This window comes from Xyrauchen texanus, chromosome 27, assembly GCF_025860055.1.
Source record: "Xyrauchen texanus isolate HMW12.3.18 chromosome 27, RBS_HiC_50CHRs, whole genome shotgun sequence".
Lineage (NCBI taxonomy): Eukaryota > Metazoa > Chordata > Actinopteri > Cypriniformes > Catostomidae > Xyrauchen > Xyrauchen texanus.
This window is the reverse complement of record NC_068302.1, coordinates 11,354,409-11,370,470: the sequence shown is the minus strand read 5'-3', so window position 1 is coordinate 11,370,470 and position 16,062 is coordinate 11,354,409. Positions and strand designations below refer to the sequence as shown.

Below are 16,062 nucleotides of genomic sequence, written 5' to 3'. Positions count from 1 at the left end.
TTGCTTCATTTTCCATGGCCATTCAACATAATAGTAATAGTAAATGAAGGTACACTCGTCATCAAATATTTTATTTTAGTACATGGACATTAAAAAGAATGTTGGACATTTATATTTATTTATATATATTTATGTAATACAATAATATATATTTTTTGCTGTATTAAGTTTTGCATTCATAGTAGTACTGTTTTGAACCCTATTATAAATGGTCTGCATGGGGTGTGCTAGTCCACTTATACTAGTAACCAGAAACTGACTGACTTCGATGTTCATATTAGAGTAAACTAATGCTACTCCAAATTAAATTGTTCTACTGTTTAATGATAAATCAGGAAATTAGCCATTTTTGAGGTACACATTGAAATTTCCAATAAACAACACATGTACTTCAATGTTTCCCATTAATTGACTAGACTCTGGCACGCCATCTAAAATTATGTCTCATAACATAAAATTAAAGGTTGTGTTTTGCGCTCTCGCTCACCCACTGCTGTAAACTCCCGCTCTAACACACTCGCAGATATCTACAATGAGTATTCCTGGATCCGTCTAACATTATTTGGTTGAGGAGGTAATCTTTGAGGTAATTAACGTTAACTAATATTAAATGTATCCACTGCATGTATACACTACTCCACACACAATTTATCATCATCAGTGTACAAGAGCAAACGGATCATATTATTGGCGAAGTTACAATCATGATGATTAACGTTTGTGTTACTAGGTTAATTGGCATAACGTTACACTGCTTATGTCTTCACTCGCTAGCTATCGTTAGCAGTCTGAGGTAACATTAAAAGATAAAAAGCTGAAACTGACATCCCTAGTTTTTACCCTGATTTTTGTATGCTCAGAATGAGACTCCACAGACACCAGCTCTGAGTGAAAATTGTGGGTCGGGTAGTGTCAATCCAGCTAATTTTAGCCAAGTGCTTTTGCCAGGCTTGGCTCTGTCAATTAAACCCTGGCTGGGGGTGAAGAGCATCATGTATATGGGGAAGAATTGTGTGCGCTGTTTCTCACAATTTAAATTTATTTCAAAGTTGCCTACTGCAGCTTTAAGAGCACACAATTGTTTATGAGAGCAAAACACTAGCCTCTTAATTTTGCTCTCAAAGTGCACCAGATGGAAGTATTTAACTTTTTAAAATGTACAACATCATCTTATGGGGGAGCATGCCCCCGAACCCCCCTAGAGGATCGGAGTTCCACCCCCATACTCTCACAAAATCCTGTAGGAATGACTGTACATTCATTGTAAGTAAGGTGCCACAGTGCAGAAAAAAAAACAAAGGTAGAGCGGGTTTATTTTAAATGGGGGTCACCTAAATCCACACCCACTTTAATGGGGCCGGGCTAAGCCCCAAACATCCTCAAGTCCTAGAAATGCCCTTGTCCATACTCATGGGTCTTTTGGCATTTTGTAACATTTACCACTATCCATGCTAAATTTGTGGCTACCCTCAGTTTATAAAGAAATGCAGTGCTGAGATTATTTCATTATGGTTTACCCTGTTTTTTCAACTGTTCTTAACCATTTGAGGTGTTTTGACTGAGATAAAGCAGCTTCTAGTCCAGGGACCTGTTTGAATGTGACTTGGTAGCCAGGAAAGTAACTTGGTGTCAACCTGGAATTTTCCTTAATGGAATCTTTAAGTTTATCCAGTTCCTTATCAGAGCAGATATCTGCAAGTTGGCAGACTCATTATATAAGTAGATAACCAAAGTTTATGCCAAGTTATTTATTTACAAGTTACTTATCTAGCAATCCCAGTAAGCCAATTTTAGGCCTGTATCATTCCATACAATAACCGTGCTTTCAAGTTTTATATATATATATATATATATATACCGTAATTTCCGGACTATAAGCCGCAACTTTTTTCCCACGCTTTGAACCTCGCGGCTTAAACAACGATGCGGCTAATATATGGATTTTTCCCGCTTTCAAATTTTATTTAAAAAATAAATAAAAAAACATTCTGTGACGTGCTCAGTTTTTTGGCGGCATGAAGCTTTCATTAGACCAATGAAATTGCCGAACGGGTTAAGGTCAAACAACTTTTTTGTTTACTGTTTAGATTAAATCGAGCGCGCTCAAACTTCCCATCATTCTGATTACGGTAGTCATTTTGTCACCCTCAAGACACGGAGAAATGCATATGATGCAGCTTTCAAGTTGATGGCGATTTGATCTGGCTGTTGGAAAAGGAAATAGAGCTGCTGCACGGGAGACGTTGGAAACAGCAGCGTGTGGAATTGACTGGCAAAAAGACAACTAAAGCTGAGGCTATTCAACTCCGACACTGAAGGAGATGACTTCAGTGGTTTCATGTGCACAAGAGGAGGAAGATGGTGACCAATGACTTTCTTGAAAAAAAAAATTTTTTGTTACAAGCCGTGTGTGGCAGCGGGGGCGTGGTCAAGCGCCCGTCCAGGAGAGAAAAGCGGTAAGGGCGCTTACACCTGAGCTAATGTCTAACACATGTGTCTAATTTCAGTAAGCGTGGTGAGAGCGGCATAAAAAGGCAGCAGAGAGAGAGTGAGTGAGTGACAGACACACGTCAGTCTAGTGTTGACGCATAGAAGTCCAAGAATTGAGAAACTTTATAAAATTGATTGTAAACATTGCTGTCGCCATTAAAAGCCTTACCTGGAACGTCAAGTGCCCTGCTTCACGTGTCTTTCTTGGGAAAACTGTCACACTGGCACCAGTGTGACAGTTTTCAGTACTTGATGTAAGCGCCCTTACCGCTTTTCTCTCCCGGACGGGCGCTTGACCACGCCCCCGCTGCCACACTGTGTTTCGTTAAAGCCTATTTATTTTTGTTACAAGCCGTGTTTCGTTAAAGCCTGTGTAAAGTTAATTTGTTTCAATGTACCGGTAGGCACCTGCGGCTTATAGACAGGTGCGGCTTATTTATGTTCAAAATAATATTTTTTTTTTAATTCAGTCAGGTGCGCTCAATAGTCCGGAAATTATGGTATATATTTTTTTTCTAACCAGATGCAACACAATAAAGGGATTTTTTTGTTGTTGTCCTAACCAGCTGCAAATTTATTGATGGATAGTCTGTTTAATCTCATTGGTCTAAAATCCTGCTACATAAACCAAGGGTATTATATGCACAAATATATAGATGCAGGTGCACAGTTACAAATAAATTTGTATAAAAACTGAGAAAAAACGCTGCCACACTACTAATGTTCCAGTTTAATAAGATTTTGAATCTGATTGGGTACTTGGTCAGCTTCAGGGTCGTACGTTACTAATTTGAACTGACAAAGACCTATTCTGGGTTAAAACCTCATTAAACTGGATGGTTACGTAGGAGTATTGAAGCATTTTTCTCATTTGTCTAAAGTCTGGAGCAAACATTCAGCAGATGGCCCTAACATGGTGTCTAATACCAAAACTGAAGCCTACATGTAGGTCACGTGACATTCTTATTCTCAATGTTATTCTGTCCTCAATTTCCTAGTTTTACAACAAACAAAAAAACTCACAATAACGAAACATGATCAATAGCTGGAGACTGATAAGTTCACCAACGACAAGACAATGAGCATACCAACACAGCTGGACTTCCCACAGTTTGTTATGGAAGTCTTTTAGAAGGCACAGAGGAACAGGATTGGCAAGAATGAATTGATGTCACAGGGGTTGAGGATAATTGACAATCAGTCTCAACCAATGGTGTAAAGCGATTAGTTATAATGAGAGAGGGAAAGGGGGAGACACAGCACAACCCATATACTCACAGGGACGTACCACTGTCATGTTGTCTGTTGACGAAAACTGTATAAGGGTACTCATGTTTACCTCTCTCTGCACAGGCCTGCTCCTCCCACTCCCGGTCAGACCAACGGAATTACCTCGCCGGAGCAATTGGTTGGCCGCTTCCAGGTCAGTGTTCATTGAAACCACAAATATAAACTGTAAGATGCTTGGGAAATCTGAAGATAACTGCACTTACAGTGAACAAGACATTTACTGTCTCTGTGACTGGATTTCAAGTACACTGTCTATTAAAGAGATGCTGTGGGTTGGTAGGATAGGGTCAGGAAATGACAAGCCAAACTTGAAAACTCTCATTGCCTGCATGAAAACCATGGCTCAATGTGTTGGAATATGTGTGCTTACTACTAGGCCATGTCTCCAATGTAAACACAGTACTTTTTTAGAGAATGAGCAGATCTAACTTAAGGCTAAGAGACAGGGAATATGGGATATAACCAGAGACATAATGATACTTTTTATAATCTTCTTTTCCATGACTGTATAGATACTGTAACTCTATAGTGTTCAAATGTTTAATTTTTACTCAAAGAATTATGAGGTCATTTGAAAACCAGCTAAATGACCAGTGTTGTGAAGTGATATACTGTGTCTTTTTGCCGCTCTCCCCAAGTGACAAATTTGACATGTTCCATATGTCTTATCCAGCAAAAATAGCTTGGCTGTCCCTCAAAGACTTATTCTCAGTCTTGTTGTCTGTGGCATTTCACCTTTTCTCTACAAAATCTTTTTTGGCCCAGATGTGTTTGGTTCTCTGCTTAGATTTGGAATGTTGGAGCATGCCTAGTTTCCATTAAGACAAGATGAACCACTATCTGATATCAAAGATTTATCGTTTGTCAGCTTGAGCTGAAATGAGACATTCAAGTATATATTTCCCTCTTTTTTTCATTTCTGGCAGTAATTCTGCCTGTACACAACTGTGGCATTTGGAAGGAACTAGAGTGTTATAAATCAGACAAAGTTCCTGCCTTTTACGTGCTAGAGGGACTGCCGACGGCTACCTATTGTAACAAATACTAAGATCAGAAAGATTGTGAGCTCCAAAGGTCTCATAGTCTTTCCTTTTGACCATGTGAGAACATTTAAAATACAGTTTGAATAATTTCAGTGTATTGCACTTGATTGGCTTTATTCAGGGTTGTTGCATTGCACAAGAAAAGACCAGAGTTTTAAGGTACACATCCAAGTTTGATCATCTACATTTACATTTATGCATTTGGCAGACGCTTTTATCCAAAGCAACTTACAGAGCACTTATTACAGGGGACAATTCCCCCGGAGCAACCTGGAGTTAAGTGCCTTGCTCAAGGACACAATGGTGGTGGCTGTGGGGTTCGAACCAGTGTCCTCCTGATTACCAGATTACCAGTTATGTGCTTAGACCACTACACCACCACCACTACACCTGTGTGTTGATCTGACCAATTGAGACTTTGGCAGCACTATAGGTTAGACTTATCATTCCTTAAGTTTCAATGACCTGCATTGATGTGGCTTTCCCTCTGGTTGCACAGGATGCTGTGCAGGTGAGTCGAGATGAGAACCAGAACTACAGAGAGTACTGCATCTCCAGCCCAGCTTCTCTGTCCCCTGGGCCATATTCACCAGAATCTCCATCCAGCCCAGACCGCAAAGGAGGCAGGATCACTCCCACCAACAAAAGGTACAACACTTCAACTTCACCAGATGCAGAACAACTTTCCACACTCCAAACATAATTACTGAAAACATAAATTAATCCAGTACTCAGTCGCACTGTTATCACTTTGTCTCCATCAAAGGGGTTCCCTTCACATGGATCTTAAGGGGCTTCCACATGACTTGCCTCAGGGCATCAACGTATCTCTCAGCACGAACATCAAGTGCCGCTTTGATTGCCACATGAAAAGCACTGCAGAGGAAATCTTTTGGCAAATTTGAAAATGATTTTAGCCCTGGCAGTGCCAACATATGCTTTTAAGGGTCTGCGGTAATGGGGTAAAACTTGTAATTGTTTGAACTGGGAGCAGTGCGTTATAACTTTACAGAAGCGCAACGCTGTGCAGGGCGTAATGATGAAGCTGACGTTTCACTCCATAGAGCTCAATGTATTCGGCAACTGTACTGTGAAGTCATGTGAATGCCCCTTTACTCTATACAATTAAACAAAAAATCACATGTACATAAGTATTCACAGCCTTTGCCATGACTCAGGTGCATCCTGTTTCCACTGATCATCCTTGAGATGTTTCTACAGCTTGATTGGAGTCCACCTGTGGTAAATTCAGTTGATTGGACATGATTTGGAAAGGCACACACCTGTCTAATATAAGGTCCCACAGTTAACAGTGCATGTCAGAGAACAAACCAAGTCATGAAGTCCAAGGAATTGTCTGTAGACCTCCAAGACAGGATTGTATTGAGGCACAGATCTGGGGAAGGGTACAGAAACATTTCTGCAGCATTGAAGGTCCCAATGAGGACAGTGGCCTCCATCATCTGTAAATGGAAGAAGCTTGGAACTACCAGGCTCTTCCCAAAGCTGGCCGCCCGGCCAAACTGAGCGATCGGGGGAGAAGGGCCTTAGTCAGGGAGGTAACCCGATGGTTACTCTGACAGAGCTTCAGCTTTTCTCTGTGGAGAGAGGAGAACCTTCCAGAAGAACAACCATCTCTGCAGCACTCCACCAATCAGTCCTTTATGATCGAGTAGCCAGACGGAAGCCACTCCTCAGTTAAACCTCTGGGGTCGACGGACGCGCCGGCGAGTCCTGCTGGATTTTTTGGTCATTACAGCAGAAACCACATAAAATTCTCCTTCATTTTGGGGCAAACAGATAAGTGTAAGACATCATTAGAGACAATAAAGGGTCTACTTTTATTTGTGTACACTCACAATAACAGCAAAACCTTGTGCTTTTGTAAAATAAAGAAAATAAAAAGGGTGAGCTGTCAGCAGTCTCTGGGTTTGCGAGCATATATCTGAAACACGTCACAAAAATTTACTGAAACTCCGCAAATACTTACCACACAAACTTGAAACATATGTCTAAAGAAAGCTTAAAATGTCTACTTTTAAATGAAAAGAATTTAAAACAAATATTCTACTGCAATGTAATCTGTATGAAACTAAGCGGTGTACGGTTACTAATTATACCTAATGAGATCACGCCACCAGCAGAGCACACCATTCATACGGTAATGTGCTGAAGCGATCAAATCAAATGGTAAACGCCCCCGACTGTGCCGTAAAAACAAAGTCATTCACTTTTCTGTGCGTTTGAAAGACAGCACGATACACAAGTGAGAAAACTCCTGGATAGTGACGATGAGTTACAATTTTCATCAGAAGAAGAGCGGGACTCCAATGAACGTTTGTATTTTAAAGAGAGACTTAATCATCCGAAATTGTATCTTCGGCTGGATCAAGTAATTTAGTTTTCATTAGTTGACATGCTATTTTATATAAACATGTACATATTTTACTAGTGGGACTGTTTCCAGACTTGCCAGCCAGGATTAAGAGTATTGAAATCTGAAATATGTCCTAATAAACAAGTTTTAGTTACATTTAATTGCTGTTTCGGCTAAAGCAGGTATTTAAATTGTATGCTGTATAATTATAAATATGATATGTAATATGATATAAAAATAATATGAATGTTTAGATGATATTTTAACTAATGTGTTTGCTGCGTCATTATCATCAACAAAGCTTGTGCTTGCAAATATGTGTTCAGGTTAAATGAGTAAAATGCACTTTAAATATGCCCATATTAGAAAATCTGCATATTATAATGATTTCTGAAGTATCATGTGACACTGAAGACTGCATTAATGATGCTGAAAATTCAGCTTTGATCACAAATGCATTTTACAATATATTTAAATAGAAAACTGTTCTTTTATATTGTTAAAATAGTTCAAAATATCACTGTTTTTACTGTATTTTAGATCAAATAAATCCAGTCTTGGTGAGCAGAGGAGACTTCTTTTAAACTGTAGTGTAGGTCTAAAATCTCTTAAAAGTCTTTATGTAAAGAAAATGTATAGTCAGATTACTTATTTTAACTTAAAACTTGATTTTGATCATTAAGTCTCCTCACATTCATTCTCTTTCTGTCACATTCCTCATTGATGGGCCCAAGGCAGGGGTCTTTTGTCTCAGGTGTGAATTACAATCAATATTCATGATCACTCACGCCTCCTCGCATATGACCTTTCTAACACTAAAAGTGTCTTACAAAAGTTCAGTTACTATATTGTTTTGTATGAATGAGTGATCGCGATGGTTTTCACATAATTTTGTAGCAAAAACTCTAGGCTACAAGATCCAGTTCTCAAAAGTCTTGTGGACAAATGTTTAAAAATTTTGTTTTTTCAAAAACCACGCATAAACATTATTTTATCAAAAATACAAACATGTACACACGTTGCTCACATTGTATTCAGCGCAAACTGGGCTAAAATAATGTGTTATCACACTTTAGCCATAAATGTGTTTTTAAGCATCTGAGGAAAGCACAAATGTCAAGGCATGTCAAAAGTTCTCCAGGGCCCAAAACACCCTCAGACCCCAGAGGGTTAAAGGCACATGACAGCCCGCCTGGAGTTTGCCAAAAGGCACCTGAAGGACTCTCAGACCATGAGAAACAAAATTCTCCGGATTGATGAAACCAAGATTGAACTCTTTAGCCTGAATGGTAAGCGCCATGTCTGGAGGAAACCAGGCACCGCTCATCACCTGGCCAATACTATCCCAACAGTGAAGCATGGTGGTGGCAGCATCATGCTGTGGGGATGTTTTTCAACGGCAGGAACTGGGAGACTAGTCAGGATCGAGGAAAAGATGAATGCAGCAATGTACAGAGACATCCTTGATGAAAACCTGCTCCAGAGTACTCTGGACCTCAGACTGGGGCGAAGGTTCATCTTCCAACAGGACAACGACCCTAAGCACACAGCCAAGATAACAAAGGAGTGGCTACAGGACAACTCTGTGAATGTCCTTGAGTGGCCCAGCCAGAGCCCAGACTTGAACCCGATTGAACATCTCTGGAGAGATCTGAAAATGGCTGTGCACTGACGCTCCCCATCCAACCTGATGGAGCTTGAGAGGTCCTGCAAAGACGAATGGGAGAAACTGGCCAGAAGTAGGTGTGCCAAGTTTGTAGCATCATACTCAAAAAGACTTGAGGCTGTAATTGGTGCCAAAGGTGCTTCAACAAACTATTGAGCAAAGAATGTGAATGCTTATGCACATGTGATATGTTTAGTTTTTTACTTTTAATAAATTAGCAAAGATTTCAAACAAACTTCTTTCACATTGTCATTATGGGGTATTGTTTGTTGAATTTTGAGGAAAATAATGAGTTTAATCCATTTTGGAATAAGACTGTAACATAACAAAATGTGGAAAAAGTGAAGCGCTGTGAATACTTTCCGGATGCACTGTAGATAACTCTGTCACCCCTGTGTACTGAGGATTGTTACTGCCACAGTAATGCAAGAATTAATTAGCCAATTATTTGCATTCTTGGATAAGAGTATGTCTCTGGCCTCGTAGCTTGAGGCACTAATACACATAATCAAAATACATATTCAAGCTTATTGTTTGGACTGAGTGATTAAAAATAACTTTTATATTACACCCCTGCAAAAAACTACATGAGAGGTACAGATTTAATTGGGGATGGAATTTTGTTTATGCACAAAGTTCTACAACATGGACTACAAGAAGTTGAAGACAGGGCAGTTGTAAAGGGCAATTGAAAGAGGAAACTTAATGACTCTGTTTAAATTATTCAACAGGATACAAGTTAAGGTGCCTCGCAAGTCCTTGAGAGGTTCACTGGGTTAGTTTGTGAAATTCTTATAGCTTCAAGTGGTTCCTTCGTCTGACACAGGGGAGCTACACCGGGTTTGCTTTAAAAGGAATCTCCTAAGGGTTGATCCATAGGGAATAAATCATAGTTCAGAGTTTCACTACATATGAAATGTTCACTTGTCTGTGCCCTTAAGTCCTCCCACACTTGCACAACACAAATGAACCCCTCCTTACCTGTGCAATTCAGCATTAACATTTATCACTATATGAGCCATTTTTTGGGGGGTTTGCGGCACATTCCAGAGGTCAGTGCTGATGAAGCTGGTTTGATCTGTCTAATCTAATCTAAAAATCATTGGTGCACATCAGTGTTGTAGTACTCGAGATCGGTCTTGGTCTCGAGACCACTTTTTTGAAGTTCTCCGTTTCGTCTTGGAATCGACCGCATTTTTACTCTGTCTTGTCTCGGTCTCAGACAAAGAGGACTCTGGATTTATTTCAAGACCCGTCAAGACCACAACTGTGGGGATTTCACTAAAATTTCCTGTCCATTGTCTGATTTATTTGTTTCCCAACCACTGTGCCCACTAGTGTGCTGTGAAAGATTGTCAGGTGTGCCATGGATAATTATCAAATTCCTCAAAATATATATATATATATATTATTTATTTATTTATTTATTTTTTCCAGTATTTTAGTGAAGGCATAGAGATGGTAGAAGATTTTTAAAGTTGCCAATTCAGTATATTTTCCATTACAAAGTATTTTATTCAACCAGTTTAAATATTTTGTCCATCATTACATTATTGTTCTAACAAACTCTAGTCCGCTGTCAAACACAACACCTCACATGCCCACAAAATGCTGCTTCATTATCTTACGTGTAGTAAAAACATTCAGTTAGTGAACCGAAGAAATGAATTGAATACAACAGGTGTATCGTTTTTAGCTGTTTATTTGTGCACAGCATAGTTACAGCTTTCTTGTCACGTTTCTTTTATGAAACATAAAAAGAATATGAGAAACTGTTACAAATCCCAAAAAAAAACATAATACGATGTGTAGATTCTGGGGTACACAGAGCGTGTTTGACATCTTAACCAGTGAATAGAGGATGTGCGGCTGCTCCCAGGTCCTAGTGCCTGCCGGATCAAACCTCTGTCAGACTTTATTTCCTGAAAATACATTGAATAAATAAAAAATAAAATAACATTTATTTGCTGTGGCATTGCAGGAATTAATTTGCAAGAACAAATCTACAAATTGGAAAAGACACAAATTTGTTGGTTTTTCATTATCCAATTAGCACTCTTGGCATCTGTGTCCTCATTATACAACGTACCTATGTTACTTGCATTTTTTGCATAGCCGAATTTCAAACATTACAAGTTCATGCTGCTAAGACAGACAGAAATCATGGACAAGTTCTTGAAAAGGAAAACAATTGACAATGGTTATGTGGGATAGTGGTGTGCCAAAGGATTTTTTTTTTTATCATAAAAAAGTGTGCCGTGGCAGAAACACTGACCTAAACCACAAGGAGTTCATCTGCAAATAAGCGTCCAAAAGAAAACGCACAACAATACGTAAATTCTGCAGTGCTATGCTTACCAAGACGGCTGGAACCACGTCAAACTTTTATCGGTACTTCGAAAGGAAGCATAAAGAAAGATAAGCTAAGTGTAAGTGATGCTAGCTAAAATTTGCAATCTGCCTCTTGCTGCATTCAATTCAACTCAGAAACTTACTATATTGTTTAAGAAAAGACAGAGAAAAGTGAAGACTTAAATATTGAATAATTGTTTGATACATTCTGTTCTTAATGATGATTTCAAGAGAAGAAAAATCCAGAAAACCTGATGCAATGCTTGCACAAAAATGTAATTGTTTTAGGTGGATGGTAAAATTTGGAAAAGGAGTGTTGAATAAAGATGGTTAAGTTGATTTCAGCTCCTTGGTGTTTGTTTGTATTTATTTGCTCATTGAAAACAAAGGAAAATTCACACGCATACAATTCACCTGCAATAAATTTTGATTATTTTATCAAGACATTTCTCATGGTACACTGATACACACACATATATGGATAAAAGAGGTGAATGAAGAGGAATATTCATTTGTTTTGTGTGGGTGTTTTTATGGGAATGTGGATCAATTTGAGGAGTGCCTATGGTTTGCATGTTGCACATTTTATCGTAATTGTGTGGGATTCGCACTGGTCTGGTCTTGGTCTTGACTCGGTCTTGCCCTGCCTTGGTCGTGGTCTCGACTTGGTCTCAACCCCTCAAAATCTTAGTCTTGTCTTGGTCTCGAAACATTATGGTCTCGGTCTTGACTTGGTCTCGGTTTAGGTGGTCTTGACTACAACACTGAAGTACAATTTTGAAAGTTTTATATACAATAACTTGCCCCGCTTCTGAAACAACTTTCCTTTTCGGTTGATGGCATACATTCCTTTTTATGTTTTTTTTTTTTTTCCTTTATCCCCTTACCTCTCTTTTCATAATCCAGTCGATTCCTGGTGGATAAAATCTTTTTTTTTTTCTCATTGAACATCCTCTTTCACTTGGAAATACACCAGATTACAGGAATAAAAGGGGTTGCAAATGGTATTTTACGTTGACATTTAGTCATTTTAATGCAACTCTTGCTATTGCTGGTTGAAGGGACCAATTTGTTAATATCATGCATTAATCACCAAAAGATAGTTGTATTTTATACATTGTAGGGCTTAGTGCTTGTGTCCAAGTATTTAAATCTTTTCCACTTCAAATACCTTCATATGCAAGTCTAACATTCTTATGTTCATGTCTACGAAGTCTCTTGTTCCATTTCTACTTTCCATCTGAATCAATTAAAAAAACCTAAACAAATCGGTCTGTAGTTCATGAAAATGCAGCCCATTTCATGTCAGCTGTAGTCAGCTGTAGATTAAACTTTTGCTGGAAGAATTCAAAACATCAGAACAGAAATGCCCGTGATCTTTGTGTGGTGTACTTAAGTTAACTATTTATTTTCTTGTTTTTCTTTTTTAGCCTGCAGTTCCATTCCTGGTCCTCAGAAGACAAAAACATACAGAGTCAAAGATTGTCCAGACCCCTCTCTCAGGTAGGGTCACTCTCTGAACAACTTCTCTAAATAGATCTGGAGAACAAATAATAGTTCTGAACAGTTAAAGGAATTTTCAGCCAAAAATGTAAATTGTCATAATTTAGTATAGATACCTTAAGTCTTTTCCTATTCACATCAGTACTGGATATATAACCAATTGACAAAAATAAGCAAGTGAACTTGAGTTGAAATCTGGTAACTCTCAATGTCAATGGGATCTGCAGTGGAACATTGGTGTTAGTTCTGCCTAATGCATCTGAGGAGCTTCCATATGTGTTCATGTTCATAGTACATGGTACATTTGAGTCTTCTCATGGAAGATGATTGCTGTTTTACTACTGAAATATGGCTCATAAATTCCTTTAGTCTCTGCCTCTATATGACTTAATGGGAAAGCAGGTTTTCAGTGGCACAATTTAACTGAGATACCTCTTTACATTGAGCTCGTACACCAAAGGATTGTACTCTCAGGAAATGAGATTATGATTTCCATCCACAAATAATGTCCTGAATTGCCACAATAAAAGTCTTGAGTCTCCAATATTTTCATTGCGGGCGGTGAGTATATAAACTTTGAAAAGGTCACCTCATCACGCTCTCATTTATCGGGGCATGGTTGATCCTGGAGGTGGTGAATCTGGAATATCATGTTTTTGAGCTTTCTTGTTGCTGTTTTTAGCTTTGGCTTCATTTGCACTATAAACGTGTTCTTCGTTATGTGTGACTGTTACATACGGGGCACTTTCCACAAATAGGGTACAAAAACAGTGCTTGAAATCATGTAATTAAAAACAAAAATGTACATGATTGGTGAAGAACTAAACCATCATAAAATGTTGAGAAAATTGTCAACCTCAGAACAAAAAATTATATGAGCCATTTTATTTTCTAGAAAAGTTTCCAGAATACTGTAGATCTTTTTCTTATCTCAATAAACACTTAATAAATCTAAATTAAAGTCACAATTTATTAAATGTATTTTAACGTTTTGTTTTTTTTAATGGGGAAAACAATGCTGTAACTGTGCTGGGACATAGCTAAATATTGCATTTTTAGTAATTACAATTATTTTATTAAAAAGATTTGTCCCTCACCCTAAAAAACAACATTTGTGCCTTTTTTAAGGCTTCACAAAAATAATTGGACACCAAATTGTTCCGTATTCATGGAAAGTGGCTTGGCTTAGTCCTACTTTGCTAACTAGCTAATGCTACCCTCATGCTTTTTATAAAAAAAAAAAGAGGGAGAACTGGTGATTAATGTGAGGGAGAGAATTCCAGAGCCAGTCCCAAAAGCTAAAATGTTGCAAATTAAATTTGTGGGAAAGTTATTGCAAAATATGAAAGCTATTTAGTAAAAAACTAAATCCCACAGAAGTTTTGTGGCAGATGTCGGAACAAGAAAAAAACAGGCAGGACCTTTTGATGGCTGAAGACATTCCAGTCATATTATCAGTGCTGTGGATGTTAAATAAACATTAATTCATGACACAGATTATTAAACACAATAACATCCCTATTCCCCTCTCAGAAAGGGTCGGTCCTTTTAAAGACTAAGACTAAAAATACTAAATGAAGCTTGTGGGAGGCCTGAGAACAGTCGACACGATAACCACAGTGACCCCAAACACTGGCCTTTGTTAGTAAAACAACCTAGTCTCATAGAACGAATGTTACTATAACAACATTTTTGCAAACGGACTATTACGTGCAGAGTTCTACTCTCTCATGCAGTTTCCTGGTGAAAATAACACTAGGCACTTCAACAACTGCGCATTTTTTCACTTTCACACAAATCACAGCTACAGCTGTTGATTATGACTTTATAAATGCTTATTTTTTATCTATTACTCACACACTGCTATGTTATGATATCAATAAATGTTTACTCTTATCGCATCATTTAAATGATACATTTTGTATTACAGACCCACCTACATTTACACACTCATTCCAACGTGATTAATTTCCGCAGTAGCTCACTTAGAGTGCTGGACTTTGGACTCGGAAGACCGCTTTTCAAGCCTAGTCAGGCATGTAAGCTAAGAGACACACTCTGAGATGAAACCATTATAGAAATGACGTGGTCCGCTTCAGAAAAGGTGCTTTTCATGCCGCATTTGACTTTTAAACACTATCAGTTAGATTTAGGTGTTGGTTTAGGGTAAGGATGTGTGTTTTGTTTACCTCGTCTGATTACGACACTATTTCACTCACTTTTGTAATTGGGGGAAAATACCCGTTAAATTAGCAAGCTCCAGTAAACAAAGCTTTATATTAAAATGCTACATTTTCTCATTTTCTCAATTTTTGATTTTTACAGCCCTGACAGCATTCGTACATTGGTGAGACTAAACGCACTCTCTGTTTCCACCTAGACATGTTTATAGAGCATCGTGACAGTACTTGCATGCCACATTAAATTATGGAGCCTCTCAACAGCCATCATTGCAGACATCCAGCTTTGAGCCTTCTACTAAATCTAAGCCATCTCTTCAGCCAACCCTCCTTAGCCATCACAGGTTTATTTACTGCCGACACAAAATGAGGGTCGTCGCCTTCTGTTCACAGCAACCCTCCATCTTTCTCACTTAACAATCAAAACAACATTTCTCTCATTCCTTTTTCGTTCCACTCAGGCTGCCTCAGTTCCCCCCATCTCAAGTCATGACAGAAATATTACAGTAATATATTACAGGGTCGACTGGCATCTGTTATTATGTTACATTTTTAGTCAACATACGGTTATTGTACAAACTTCCCTGCTGAAAAGACCAGCATAGACCAGCATGAGTTTCCATGTTGGTCCAGGCTGGTTACTGCTGGTTTGGTTTGGTGCTAGCTGGTGGAAAGCAATCATTCACATCTGTATGTCTCTGTCAGGGCCTATATAACCTTCAAAGACTTTATAAAACCTTTTATATTTCTTTTTCAGACAAAACTTTGTCAATACAACATTCAAGGTTTGTATTACCAAGTTTCCTTCCCTAGTTTAGTTTGTTTTTAGTGGAGTGACAAAAGGCTTGATTTAGCCTTGCTAAACAATGGATTAGATATCAAAGGGAAAGTTCTGGATTAAATTATGCTTAATAGCAGGAACATGGAAGCAGCCAATGAGATGTAGCAGTAGGGTTGGTTTGTTGCCATGCTGCTAGTCAGCCAGACTGGACACAAACACAGGCATCCTTGCACAAATCTGACTGCTATGTCTTTACTACATGTAGATCTAGAGGAATCCTGACTCTTTTATGTTCCTCTGTGATGAGGGCCTGTTGCGGTGAGCTTTGATATAATTGTGGTGTTTGTTAAAGCTGAAGAGGAACTGTGGTGCCGGAGAGG

The 16,062-nt window shown here is 38.5% G+C and overlaps 1 protein-coding gene across 1 annotated transcript in view; it reads left to right on the top strand.

Moving 5' to 3' along the window:
- The window catches only part of LOC127621506 (PDZ and LIM domain protein 2-like), a 125,222-nt gene that overhangs the window by 56,302 nt on the left and 52,858 nt on the right, over nt 1-16,062 (top strand). Inside the window, exons 4-6 of the mRNA XM_052095145.1 lie at nt 3,844-3,913; nt 5,323-5,471; nt 12,649-12,721. Coding sequence (XP_051951105.1) covers nt 3,844-3,913; nt 5,323-5,471; nt 12,649-12,721 — 292 coding nt within the window. The remainder of the gene's footprint in view (nt 1-3,843; nt 3,914-5,322; nt 5,472-12,648; nt 12,722-16,062) is intronic.